Raw genomic sequence first — 15,145 nt, 5'->3', positions numbered from 1 at the left:
CAAAGCAGACATAACTTTATGATCCTTTGAAAACCTACTATGTCAAATATTGTAGAGCTATACCTTGCAAAGGTAGTCTAGCGGGTTAGAGAGGCGAGCCAGAAACCGAAGGGCTGTCTGTTCAAATCCCGGGTCTGATGGGAAAGATCTGGCTACCAGAGTGTTGCTGCTATCAAATCCTAGATGTCATTGCGCCCTTGAACAAGGCACTTAATCCCCCACAACTACTGCTCCATAGGCGCCCTGTGTGGCAGCCCACTGCTCCATAGGCGCCCTGTGTGGCAGCCCACTGCTCCATAGGCGCCCTGTGTGGCAGCCCACTGCTCCAACCTGTACATGAAGGTGTGTCTTTCAGAGGGGTTGGGATAAAACTGTAGTCAAACTTCAGTTGGACCTTGTTTACAATTGAGGAATAAAGTGATCTTAAATAAGGCCCAATGCAGCCGTTTTTATATCAATATAAAAATATTTTCTGGGTAACAATTACCTTACTGTAATACGTTTCATTAAAATGGGCAAAAATAGCTTTTAAGCTAAAAAAATAAATAATTCTCAAGCAAGGATTTAGCTAGGACTGTCTGGGAGTGGTCAGAGTGGGGAGGAGAAAACTCAAAACTAGCTGTTATTGGCAGAGAGGTTTGGAACTCTTGCTTTTGGTCTATTAACCAATTGACTGCATGGGGATGTCACCATGGAAAGCCCAAACTCCCGCCCATGCAAACCTGCTTATCAGAAGGTCCTGTGTAGATTGTATTTAAAAAAAAAATGATACCAGCAACTATCAGGAAATAACACTGACCAAATGTTTTCACACTTACAGTGTTGTTTCATGAGCTGTTGTACAATATCACACAAAAGACAGGGAATTGACTGCACTGGGCCTGAAATCTGAATAATAAACTAAATCGGACAACATAAAGCTGGTTTTTTTCCAACATAAGGACTGTTTAGGACCTTCCTTACATCTCAATAGCGGTATTGTGCCAACCCTAGTGTGTATGGTGTACAGTAAGTTCCCTTGTACATAAAAGCTGTAAAGTATAGAAGCTGGATGACAACAATAAGCTTTGTGTTTCTGTAAAATGAGCTTCCACCTGCTGTGTGTGTGTGTGATCAATCACAGCAGGGTGTGGTCAGAGTCTAACCGTGTTTGCTCATATTTAAAGGGTAACTTTATTAATAGCAGGGTAAGCACTTAGAGAGATAACACAGACAGGACTACCAGTGTTTGGGCTTCTGAGAGCACTGTTCACCTCCATGTGGTCAGCCTCTCTAACATGAACACAGGGAAACGCTGGAGAAATTAGCTACATCAGTAGAGGTGGGTATAGACAGAGGCACACGCACTGGAGAAACAATAAATACAAGATGCAATGTCACAACACGACAACTCTGAGGTCACTACTGGAGCAGGAATCCTCTGTGTGATACCATTATCAGTCTTATTGTGGCTCTCGGTTTAAACTCAAATGCTTTTATTCATGTGACTGAACATGTTGTCGAGGAAACAGTACTTCTGTTATTTAGCTGCTTAGCAACAAAATAATGAAATTCATTTTTTCTGAAAAGAGTAGTAGGCAGGACAATAGTGTTCGCTGTACAAACCAATGATACAGACCATATACACACACACACACACGACTTGTTGCTTTATCAGCGCATCTTACAATCACTAGGTATCATTTCCCTGATCCACTTGTCTATTCATGGGTGACAAGCCTTTATCATATCTCATGTTTTATGTACAGACCCTGGCCGTGACCCTAATCTCCAACGGTGTCTGTGGGGGAGTTGGGACATGCAGGAAACATATTTCCAATTCACACATGCTTAATACATACTTGTACATGTGTGAAATAGGACAAATACTATACCAAGAAACGCCCTTCTTTACAAGCCATTGGAAAACCTCCCTGGTCTTTGTGGTTGAATCTGTGTTTGCAATTCACTGCTCGACTGAGGGACCATACAGATAATTGTGTGGGGTACAGAGATGGGCAAGTCACTTAAAAATCCTGTTAAAACCCCATTAAATAAACACAGAGTGAGTCCACGCAAGTTGTGACTTAAGCACATGGTTACTCCTGAACTGATTTAGGCTTGCCAGAACAAAAAGGCTTGAACAGGTACTGACTCCAGGCTTTCCAGCTTTTCATTTTTTATTACATTTGTTTTTTAAAAAAAGTCTAAAAACCTATGACAATATGGGTTATTGTGTGTAGGCCAGTGATACAACATTTACAATCAATTTTAAATACAGGTTGTAACACAATGTGGAAAAAGTCCAGGTGTGAGAATACTTTCTGAAGGCGCTGTTACAGCACTCGAAATCATGTTACAGAGCACAATGATGAATGAGTGAGCCCTGAGTCCAGGCACCAATCAGCCTCCCTCAACACCTTTAGACAGGTCACTGGTCCATGAGAGAGCTCAGGGTCACAGCTATGGAAAAACACACTCATGTCGTCTTTGAGGGGAAATAAAAATGGAGGAACGTGGGCGAGTTTCAGCTGTAAAACAGTCGGTCACAATAGCCAGGGTTAAGAGGTGCTGAAACACATGCTGGTGGAAACAGGCGAACACACACATAGGCAAACATACACACCTAAGTTAGAGAACCTTTCCTGCTACCAAACGTCCACACCTGACAAACAAACAGCACCTGGCAGAGAGAGAGAGAGAGAGAGAGAACAGACAGAGAGAGAGGGCGAGGGAGAAAAACAGAGAGAGAGAGAGACAGAGAGACAGAGACAGAGAGACAGAGACAGAGAGACAGAGACAGAGAGACAGAGACAGAGAGACAGAGACAGAGAGACAGAGACAGAGAGACAGAGACAGAGAGACAGAGACAGAGAGAGACAGAGACAGAGAGAGACAGAGACAGAGAGAGACAGAGACAGAGAGAGACAGAGACAGAGAGAGACAGAGACAGAGAGACAGAGACAGAGACAGAGAGAAACAGAGAGAGACAGAGAGAAACAGAGAGAAACAGAGAGAGACAGAGAGAGACAGAGAGACAGAGAGACAGAGAGACAGAGAGACAGAGAGACAGAGAGACAGAGAGACAGAGAGACAGAGAGACAGAGAGACAGAGAGACAGAGAGGGTAAGGGAGAGAAACAGTACATTCAGTGCCTGAACAGATGAAGCGGAGAAAAGAGCATTGTGTTGTTATGTCTTTGTAGTGGCCAGAGTGGCTGTATGAGTTGTGACGTCAGCGCTGCAGGCAGAGGGATGGACACAGCAGAGACAGGCCTGGAAGCCATATGAAAGAACAGGCAGAGGGATGGACACAGCAGAGACAGGCCTGGAAGCCATATGAAAGAACAGGCAGAGGGATGGACACAGCAGAGACAGGCCTGGAAGCCATATGAAAGAACAGGCAGAGGGATGGACACAGCAGAGACAGGCCTGGAAGCCATATGAAAGAACAGGCAGAGGGGTGGACACAGCAGAGACAGGCCTGGAAGCCATATGAAAGAACAGGCAGAGGGATGGACACAGCAGAGACAGGCCTGGAAGCCATATGAAAGAACAGGCAGAGGGGTGGACACAGCAGAGACAGGCCTGGAAGCCATATGAAAGAACAGGCAGAGGGGAAGAGAGGCTTCAAAACATATCTGGATAGAGTAGAGTATAAATGAGAGTTATTGACGACTGATGCACTTAAAAAAGGACACTACTGAAGAAAAAGGAGAGAGAGTGTGTTATACACATTATACACTGTTGACCAACAGTCAAAATATTGTATTTACGGGAGCAGCATAGCAGTTGTGTAATACAGCTATACACTTAAAACAATGTTCTTTCAACATTCTGGTATTTGTTTGTTGCTGTCTTCATCCCAAATGTTCTCAATTTTAACATCTGGACATTTAGCTTTTTCTACTTGTGTCTGTTTCACTAAAAGACACTAGAGTTCTAGAAAACGGATATGAGAACAAAGTAGCCTGAACCCTTGCTGAACTAACACAAACCCTTCAATGAGCTGTGTGTGTGTGTGTGTGTGAGAGAGAGAGACGGTGAGTATGATAAACGTGAGAGAAAACATTGACGCTGTAGTGATTGTGGAGACATCTACCTGTTAATCATTTAGCAGATGCTCTTATCCAGAGTGCACACATTTTCATACGGTCCCCTGTGGGAATTGAACCCACAACCCTGGTGTTGCAAGCGCCATGCTCTACCAACTGAGCTACACGGGACTAGATGGAAGTAGACCGACTCCCTCACTGGCTCCTATCCCAGGGACAGGCCACCCTAGAGGGGATTAAATCCTGCTCATCTCCCCTGGGCTGGGTAAAGCCCCAGATTACACACTGATCAGCATCCCTTCTAGGTCTGTCAGCCTGGCTCTGGTACTCCAACCACGGAGAGAACCAGGGATGAGTGTGTGTGTGTGTGTCCCTGCCGGATGATGACACAATGTTGGTGTACGCACATCTGGACTGGATGATGGCAGAACACTTTGTTAAAGTGTGTGTGTGTGTGTGTGGTGTATTATCCATACAATGTGTGTAGGTACTACGGAGTCACGGCGTAAAAGACCATCTCCCCAATGGCAGAGTTTGACAGGAGAGAGAATGTTCAGGAGAGAGAAAATGTTCAGGAGAGAGAAAATGTTCAGGAGAGAGAAAATGTTCAGGAGAGAGAAAATGTTCAGGAGAGAGAAAATGTTCAGGAGAGAAAATGTTCAGGAGAGAAAATGTTCAGAAGAGACAGCGATAGAAAGACAGGCAAGGCACCCTCACTCTCTACAACTATACATGTTTAGATCCAAGCCTTAATCCTACAGCTCTCACAGGCTTACCACTAGACTGGTTGTACTGGACTGTCTCCACACACACTAGGATTTAATACTTACATCAAAAGAAAAGGGGGGGAAACAGCTTTCCGTTTACTTTAAGTCTTACAATACAGTACAGCGTCACGGTTCAGCCATCCTACGTCAACATAAAATCCATTTCCGATGAGACAGATTAGGAGTTTCTTCCCGTTAGGAACAGGAAATGTCACATGACAAAGTCAAAAGATTAGCATGGAAGTGAGAGAAGACGTCATTGGGGTCACTTTCCCTTTTACCAGTGGTGACAGTTGGGTTTCTTTTCCACATTGTGACCCATTGTGTACACACACACACACACACACACACACACACACACACACACACACACACACACACACCTCTTTCTAACTCCATGTCTCCTGGCCTCACTTCACTCCATGCTGTCATTGCCATCACTAACGGGACAAAAGCCAGTCAGGACGTTTTGAGAATACACAAATCCTTTCCCATCAATGGAAGCCAATGGAAGCAGCCAGACGGGTTCTAAAATGCAACCAGGGTCCAATGACAGAATGGAGGGAGCAGCAGAGCCATGGCTCTGGGGGGGCAATGAGAGAAAGAGTCCATGTGGGCATCTCACGCTACCTCAGACCCCCCAGGTTGGGTGAGAGGGGGATCCAGGCCATGCCAGGGTACAGAGGGATCCAGGCCATGCCAGGGTACAGAGGGGTGAGAGAGGGATCCAGGCCATGCCAGGGTACAGAGGGATCCAGGCCATGCCAGGGTACAGAGGGGTGAGAGAGGGATCCAGGCCATGCCAGGGTACAGAGGGATCCAGGCCATGCCAGGGTACAGAGGGGTGAGAGGGGGATCCAGGCCATGCCAGGGTACAGAGGGGTGAGAGGGGGATCCAGGCCATGCCAGGGTACAGAGGGGTGAGAGGGGGATCCAGGCCATGCCAGGGTACAGAGGGGTGAGAGGGGGATCCAGGCCATGCCAGGGTACAGAGGGGTGAGAGGGGGATCCAGGCCATGCCAGGGTACAGAGGGATCCAGGCCATGCCAGGGTACAGAGGGGTGAGAGGGTGATAACATCATGTTACCTCGTTTCACCACTACTGTAGGTCAACAGGAGGAGAGAAGGAGCCCCTTAACCCTCGTTCTGGTCCGTGTGTGTGTGTGTGTGTGTGTGTGTGTGTGTGTGTGTGTGTGTGTGTACACACACACACACACACACACACACACACACACACACACACACACACACACACACACACACGTGTCTCGCTGGAATGTGAACCCAGTCGGACAGGTGGGCGTACAGGACTAAGAAAACAAGGTTCACAACATGAACAACAAATTAGAGCCACATCAGTCTTCCTCCCTACTATGTTATAACCTTTACTTTAGAGAGCACTTTCATCTATGAAAAACACTTAAGTTATCATTAGGCAGGTATGTGTGTACTATAGGCCACAGTGTGCAGACACAGAGACACAGTACAGTAGCTGTCTAAACGTAGACTGAAGCAGACTGAGCCCAGACCTGCTGTCATGTCCTTCAGTAAGAGTGATTCCATGACAAAAAAAATCAGACACACAAAGGTCCTTGAGAAGCACCCAGGCAGACACACACACTCCACATGGCAGCGTGTGAGAGATGAGGGGCGAACGAGCAAAGACATACACATCTATAAATATCAGAGAGGGATAAGGGGAGGAATGTGACCGCTTTGGGGTGTGTGTGTGTGTTAGTGGTGATCAGCAGGGCATCTGAATGTGTGTGTGTGTGTCTAGGCAGGCTTGTAGTGTGTGTCCTAAGCTATCTGAAAAGGGAGGCCCTAACACTGCCTACACTCCAATTAACCTTCAATGCTGTTTGACACACTTTCCATATTAAAATAACCCACAACTCCCTACTGAAAGACAAACCCTCTATATTTGGCCAAGCCGTTTCTAACAAATGACAGAAATTGGCTTATTATGTGGTAGACTTAAAGGAACTAGATGTAGAATTTTTGCATTGTAATTTCAGAAAATATCCATAATATATCTGGAGTAATAGTATAATTATTTTCTCACAAACAAATTATTTTGGACCAATGCAAAATCACAATCTGAAAATGAAAACTTTAGATTTGACAAAAACCATGCCAGGTTCTGTTATCAAAATGGGAAAACTGCACCCCCCCCCCCTCTATAACATGGGCTTCACTAAAAGGCCTGGTCACCTAACCGAGCACACCGAACAATGGCCAATGTAGACGTCGCTCTGTCATTTCCTGGTTGCTAAAATTCTACACGCCTCGCTCAATTTCAGTTTATTTGAGAAAACAAACACTGAATAGTGTTGGGAATAATTGCACCATCTAAAATCGATGCGAAATCTCTTTTCAATAACAACAAATATTGTTAATATTCACAAATATTGTTTATATTCAACCTAAGAGTGGTTCAAATTTCCCTAGCTCCCACGTGGGTGAGACATTCTACATGTAGCGCCTTTAAAGAAACAGTTCTCCCTCAAATCACACTCTGAAGTCTCCATCAAAAGTAGTCTAGGGTTAAGAGGAGTCCATTTCCCACACCATCTGTGGTGTCGTTGATCTAGCTAGATGCATGAGGAGAATGAATGGGAAAGATAGGCACTATTTCATTCCATCTAATTACATGGTGCCAACTTCAGCGTAGCTCCAAAATAATTCCATGTTCATAAAGCAAATGCTTTTATCTTTACCCAACTTGGGCCTATAGATAACATATCATTGAGTAGCCCATGTGGGAATTAATCCAACAACTCTGGTATTGACAGCATCCTGCTCCATGCCTACTGAGCCATCACAAGTGACAGAAGTTGTTATTGTGTTGGTTGAAGTTCAGGCGTGGCAGTGACCCGTTTTTGAGGGCTGAAGTGCTAACAGGGATAAACTACTTGACTTTGCTTAACCTAACTCTTGATTCACTCAGGTGTTTCCCACCAGAAAGAGAGACAGAGGCTGACCATGCCACTACAATGAACTCTGACCCTCAGACAAACTCAGGAGCATGTGTCCGCACACACAAACACACATGCCCTTCCCTAAATGTCAAGCACCAAGCAGCTAGGGGCTCCTCTTGTTGCTATTCTACTGCGCCTGACGAGTAACAGGATTCCTTCCCATCTGTACGCAGACCTGCACCCAGAGCAGGGTATGGGCTAGCTTTAGCATAGCAACAGTGGCTTTGTGTCTTTACAAAATCATTCTCGTAGCATAAATGCCTCTAGACTTGCCTAGCGAGAGCACAGACTATGCTCAACTTCATTCAGTCTAATATTTCAATAATAAGAACTGTCATAACGAGCCTATTTTATTATATGATCAAAGTGTGTGTGTGTGTGTGTGTGTGTGTGTGTGTGTGTGTGTGTGTGTGTGTGTAATAGAACCTAAGGCGGGCATTTAAAACATGCCAGTGCTTCTCTTGGACACTAAAGCTCCCCTATGTAACCACATTCCAGTCGTCTCTCTCACAGCTTGTCTAGAACTTCCTGGCTCAAACTAGAGAAGACCTGCACTGGCTTCACTAACCTCTAAGTTGGGCTTAAACACCCCCACAGGTAGACTGATGTAGGGCCAGGTGTTTTCCCATTAGGAGCGGCAGGTAGCTTAGACTAGTGTTTCCTAACTCCAGTCCTCCAGTACCCCCAACAGCACACGTTGTTGATGTAGCTCTGGACAAGCTCAGCTGATTCACTGGAGGACTGGAGTTGAGAAACACTAGACTAAAGGATGGAAAGGGAGAGGCTGGCCAGCAACTGGAGGTGTCGCCAGACCCGGGTGGAATCCCAGGTTCTATGGGAAAGTCTGTTGGGGATTGAGCTGCTAACAAGCATACACCCTGGTAGAATGAGGTTGGGTTATAACTAGAAGCCTCCACCCTGGGAGAATGAGGTTGGGTTATAACTATAAGCCTCCACCCTGGGAGAATGAGGTTGGGTTGTAACTATAAGCCTCCACCCTGGGAGAATGAGGTTGGGTTATAACTAGAAGCCTCCACCCTGGGAGAATGAGGTTGGGTTGTAACTATAAGCCTCCACACTGGGAGAATGAGGTTGGGTTGTAACTATAAGCCTCCACCCTGGGAGAATGAGGTTGGGTTGTAACTATAAGCCTCCACACTGGGAGAATGAGGTTGGGTTGTAACTATAAGCCTCCACCCTGGGAGAATGAGGTTGGGTTATAACTAGAAGCCTCCACCCTGGGAGAATGAGGTTGGGTTGTAACTATAAGCCTCCACCCTGGGAGAATGAGGTTGGGTTATAACTAGAAGCCTCCACCCTGGGAGAATGAGGTTGGGTTATAACTATAAGCCTCCACCCTGGGAGAATGAGGTTGGGTTGTAACTATAAGCCTCCACCCTGGGAGAATGAGGTTGGGTTATAACTAGAAGCCTCCACCCTGGGAGAATGAGGTTGGGTTGTAACTATAAGCCTCCACCCTGGGAGAATGAGGTTGGGTTGTAACTAGAAGCCTCCACCCTGGGAGAATGAGGTTGGGTTGTAACTAGAAGCCTCCACCCTGGGAGAATGAGGTTGGGTTGTAACTAGAAGCCTCCACCCTGGGAGAATGAGGTTGGGTTATAACTAGAAGCCTCCACCCTGGGAGAATGAGGTTGGGTATGTGGTGGTATTTAGTATCATGTGGTATCTGAGGTTTATTAAAACAGTCTCTCTGGTGTATTGCCTTCACCAGTGAGTAGAGTATCTGGTATCACAGGCTGTGTAAAGAGTTAATAAGATGGGGTATCTGGTATCAGAGGTTTAATTAAGCGGGCTTTCTGACAACAAGTTGAATCTGGTCTTTGGTATTAGGGAGTGAATATGTTATATGTCAAGTAGTAGACTTACACCAGCTGGAGAACTTGCCTTTCAGTGTCATTATGATGACTGATTCCATCAAGTTCAGCATGTAACCTACTGTCTGTTACTCATCATACATACTCTATAAACTGTGTCTAAGTGGTGTATGTGTTACACTGGGGCGGAGGAGAAGTAGGCTACAGTCAGTCTACAGCTGTTGGTGAATAAGTCCTCCTCAAAAGGAACGTGGACGTACGTCTGGTGTTTTAGTAGATGAAGTCAGACGAAGAAAAGACTGTTAAACCGTACTTCCTCTTGACTAAGTTTTGACTGCTGGGAGGTAGTTGAATTAAGATTCACCCGGGATTTTGGCATGGGATGTAGATTCAAACAAAAAGAGGTGTGTGGTGTGTAAAAGCCAGGAGGAAATTCAGCAACCTGACAACAAATGTTTCCCAACAAGCTGCTGAAGAAATGTAAATTCATCCAAATATGTGCCTTTTGGTAAAATAATATAAATAGACAACAGGGATACAGTTCCCTGGCAGATAAAACATTGACACACTACTAGTAGGCAATCAATCAGGTAGTTTGCTGTGATTCAAAAGTTAGTGTTACAGTAGTTTGTTTACTCAGTGCAGCAGTATGGCAAGTATCTTTGCAATCGTGACGTAGCTGCCTGGCTGGCACAAGGCAGCAAAACATGCCAAAGTGAAAGACAAGCATCAGCACGAAAAAGTACGAACATGTATGCACTCACTAAGTACCTTAAATCGCTCTGGATACGAGCATATGCTTCTTCTTTTTTTTATCGAAGAAAGAATTGCGTCAGCTTCAACATAAGTCCCTACCCTCAAAATAAGATAGTGTGTGGATTGTGGAGAGTCAACAATTAGGCTATCAAAAAGGGAATTGATTTCACGTTCATCTTTGAGGACTAGGAGACAGAAGGATTCGGCTTGTGTGAAGGTTGGTCGTTGCCGCTCCAGCCCGAGGTCCTAAATGTCGTTATGAAGCATGCTTTGAAGACCCCACGCCACAGGCGCCCCAGATCGCGCAGATGGTCAGTGAGTTGCTGGAAATCGATCACATATGACAGGACTCACGCCCGTAGAATAACCGTATTAGCATAACTTCAAACCTAACTCAAACACACGCCATGTGTTTACTCGACAGTGGCACGCCCTCTTGTTTTTACCAATACTATGTGACAATCTGTTATTAATTCATTCAAATATTAACAAACCCGTTAGCTATCCTCAAGTAGCTTGCTGCGTTAAGAGTTTAAAGTAACACTTTCATGATTAATTTAAATAATACTTCGTTTTAAATGGCTGCATTTTGTTACAAAACTATTATTATGACGCTGTACACACAGCATAAGGATACACGTATTACTTTTGAACAATAAACCATAACTACTATATACAAAGTCTGACCAATGATTTATAAACATCATTAGGACTGACTGGGTAGTCCTAAAAAAACTGCTTCAACAACGAAAATATGTAGTGTCAAATACACGACAACCAAAAAAACATCACAATCACACTTACGGATTTTGATTTTCTTGTGATCGAACTTGATGACAGCATTGTGTAAAGTTTCCAGGCGCACTTGAATCCTGCAGGATCTTTGAAACACCATTCCAGCCTCCATCTCAATCCCCAGAAATATGTCGCTTGCATTTCGTGATAGGTCGGAAAGTTGGTGAAGTATGTTTATCAATGTATGAGAGCAAACCTCATCCAAGGCTGTAAATAAAACAGGCTTCCGAAGTTTGCGTCCATCCACCACTATGAAAGCCCCATCTTCTTCACCCAAAGTTTTGGCATCCCTCCTGGGCAACCGAGACAAATGCCGCGGCTCCACGATTCTTTGGTGGAACGGCATTTTTACGAATTCCAGGGAAGACAAAACAAGAAAAACTTCGGTCACAAGGTCTCTACATTAAACCTCAAGAAACAGATCTAATGCTGCTATTGTTTGTGAAGCTACATGATCCTGACATCCCGCCATATTTTTCAAAGATGCGAAATTCCGCTGTACGGAGACGTTGCTCCCAAAGTCTATTCAAATCCAACGAGATCCAGCATAGAAAAACAACTCGCCGAACAAAGTAGAGGGAAAGTACGAGTAAAACACGGAAAAGTACAACCACCTGTGGCAACTGGAGTCTGATTTCTGTATCTGCGAGATGTGGAAGAAACGTTTACCTGCCTCCCCTGCTGCCAAGGCAGGACGGAAAATCCGGACTGGATTCCCTGTACAACGTGAAGTACAACCGTATTTATTTTCCACGGAAATGTGCATTTGGGTTTTGCCCGTTTCAAAGATGAATATAAAGATAGACATTGGACACTAGAACAATTCTAAACATTCTCGGAACATTGTTTCACTCACATACTGTATGTCCAGGACTATTCTAGGCAATATTCCTACCATTGCACAATCTGGTTTCCCTAGAAGGTTGGACCCCAAACTCACATCCAACAATAATTCCAAGGCTATTGTTGATAAGAGTCATTCAGATTTGTCTGAGTCCACAGAAGTAAAATATCTAGGCTGACTTTAGACAGGCAGTCAATTTCAGATATTTTTTTTCCACTAATTGGTGTTTAAGCCAATCATATCAGATTTTTTTATAACAAATTTTTTCAGAGCAGATCTGATTGGTCAAAAGGCCAATTAGGGAAAAAAAGATCATAATTGGGCTTCCGGAGTAAACGCAGCCTAAACTGAGCAGCGCAATGTCCAGTTGGCAGTTGGCAATCATTCCTATCACTATTTAAACACGAGCTGTGTCCACCTCATCCGCCCCCTTGTGGTTTCAAGCAAACATAACAGCATAGTGAACCATCTTATTTTTGACTGGCACTATGGGAGATCAAGTTGCCATACTTGTTCATGGTATGTTGCCAAATGTCGACTTTAATTCTAAATCAACCAACAAACAATGTTCAATGCTGTGTCTTCAACATCAACATGACTAATTGTGCAAACGTTGCCAACCCAACAAGACAGGATTTCACAGGAGGCTTACTCTGCACTTCTCTTTCCTGGTGACATTTCTATCTATGTAGCAATTTCCTTTTTGAATATGGAAAGGATGTCTGAATGGCTCTAATGTTAGTCACTTCCCCTCCTGTATCCTCCCTACAGTAAAGGAGGTTTAGCTGGAATACAGAATGTGGATGACGCATCTGTCACCGGACCAGAAACATGCTCCAAGGCCAAACCCAATGAGCGCCATAAAATACCAATGTACTGGGTGACAATTACACAACTCCAGTGGCCTCGTTTATAACCATTGCATACATTTAATACAACATATCTGCGAGCGCCACTTCTGTAAAAAACTACACAACCACAAAAATACCCATGTTTACCATTATAAATCAGACCTGTCGTAAAACTGCGCGAGTGAACGAGCATAATAACTCTGCCTGAAAAACGTCGACCATTCATTCACCTTTTATGGTGACAACGCCCTTATTTGCTGTATACTTTGGAAGTATTGGAATTAGGCCAAGACAGTATCTAAAGGATGGTGAACTTGATCAAATATCTGTGGTGTTGGCAGAATGTTCTTTTGCAGTGACATTTGCTGTATCTGACAGTTTCTGAAAGACAAAATCAATTGCAGATTGTCGTGGACCTGTAAACAGATCGATTGAAACAATGTTTTGCATTCACTTTTTCCAGAACCTAAATATGCTGCACTGCCTGAAACTTTGTCTGCTCCAGGGGGGGTCAACTACAATAGGCCTACTTTATAGATGTACACACGTCAATGCCAGGGGCGAAAATCTGATATCAACTTTGGAGGGGACAATTAAATGAAATATTCTCAAGAGCAATTCCTGAGGGGGACACCAAAAGTAATGCTGTAACATATAGCCTACATTGTAATATGGTAAATGTATATTGAGGAACCAAAGAAATAAGGTGTTTGCCGTACTCCTAACTACCGGTACCCAAAACTACACAACTAATCACAACAGCAATACCATTGCCTTTAACAAATCTTAGTTCAGTCACCAGTTTAAGTTGAGAGTGGGGGTATCCATGGCATTTTCCAATTATGTTCCTATTTTACAAGTCAAAAAAATTGAGAACCTTTCATAATGTTGCCAAACAAAGACTCAACAAACTTACCTGAGACTCCCTGTCTCTGCCAGTCTGTCCCTGCATATCTGTCCCCAACTCTGCTGTCTGTGTGCCATCTGTTGCCTGCTCTTCCTAATGACATCATTGTGAAACATTTCCATTAGAATTTCATTTCTTTCTTATGCACATTTTATCAACTAGTCTTTGAGATATTAGGCTACTGGGGTTCTTACTATGCGTTTTGGTGTATTGAAAAATACTCTGATGTCCGTCTTTTATTTTTCTGCCATTTTTCTACCTGGCTGGCTGGCTGGCTGGCTGGCTACACACACACACAGTGTGTAGGTTATTTACAGTAGGAGATGGGCTTCTATCATCTTTTATCATTCTATTTGGGCTTCGATCTAAAAGGTAGCTAGCAAATGTGAAACGGATTAAAATGACAAGAGTTGACAGCTGTATGAGTTCACCATTTACACAACATATGCTGCAACTTTTTGTAATTTTAATAGTTTGTTTCATATTGGCTGGCTTCCAACAATAGCTGAATTTGCAAAGCTAGCGAGCACCAATTCAGTTTCAGTGGTGTTTGCTATAATCTTTGCTACCCGGGTTAAATAAAGGTGAAATAAAATAAATAAATACAAGTTCCCTTGCGACAATTTAGCTTTTGCAACGAGACCATTAAATATATTTAAGACAATGGTAGAAGAGAGTGTAGTTCAGTTTGGACTTCAGTTTATCGCTAACCTTATCACAGGGACTTTGAAGCACTAACTTACATCATCTGCATGCTGATCTTGGAATAAATTGACGATCGCAAAGATTCCATCTTTGACGACGCCACATAAATGGAATAGGTACTAGCTAGCTTAATAGTTAATATTTGCGCGCTAGCTCTGCATATTCAGCTAGTGTGTGTGCGCGATTGACTAGATTAACCTCACGTCAGTTACGTTCATTGAGTGCCTTTCAGACAGTAGATACGACCCCTCTGTTACCTTGCCAACTAAAGAACTGGCAGTGGATCAAACCATTGTGAGGCAAAGGGTGGGGGGGTCGCAATCTTTTGAAACTTAAAAACGCTCTATTAAGTGTCTATAATCAGCACAATTGCTTTCATTGCGTATTATTAATATAATTTAAATTACATAGTTATGTTTCAGTGATATATTGGGGGGGACAAATCATATTTTTCCCAGGATGGGGGGGTCGTGTCCCCACCGGGATTTCCGCCCCTGGTCAATGCAAAGTATCAACTTTTTGTCAAATTCTACTGTATGTTATAAACCCTGCACCCTGTCGTCAACATACAGCAAATACTTGAAATTATAATAGCATATCTAATAGGTCCAATTAAATGAGAGATGTGCATGGTAATTTGTTGTATGGCTGGTTACAACCCAGGAACCCAG

General features: G+C 43.8%; 1 protein-coding gene across 4 annotated transcripts in view; it reads right to left on the bottom strand.

Annotated features, from left to right (window-relative positions):
• Positions 1-11,804, bottom strand: part of nhsl1b (NHS-like 1b) — a 168,820-nt gene extending 157,016 nt beyond the window's left edge. For 2 of the 4 annotated variants that reach the window (XM_045720942.1, XM_045720941.1), the window contains exon 1: positions 11,177-11,804. In XM_045720942.1, coding sequence (XP_045576898.1) covers positions 11,177-11,513 — 337 coding nt within the window. In that variant the 5' untranslated portion in view covers positions 11,514-11,804. The remainder of the gene's footprint in view (positions 1-11,176) is intronic. The other 2 variants (XM_045720938.1, XM_045720935.1) reach the window with 2 other exon arrangements.
• Positions 11,805-15,145: the final 3,341 nt, after the last annotated feature.

The sequence above is a fragment of the Salmo salar genome, chromosome ssa06 (assembly GCF_905237065.1).
Source record: "Salmo salar chromosome ssa06, Ssal_v3.1, whole genome shotgun sequence".
NCBI classification, from domain to species: Eukaryota; Metazoa; Chordata; class Actinopteri; order Salmoniformes; family Salmonidae; genus Salmo; species Salmo salar.
Note: the sequence above shows the minus strand (reverse complement) of the source record. Positions and strands in the feature narration are given on the sequence as shown.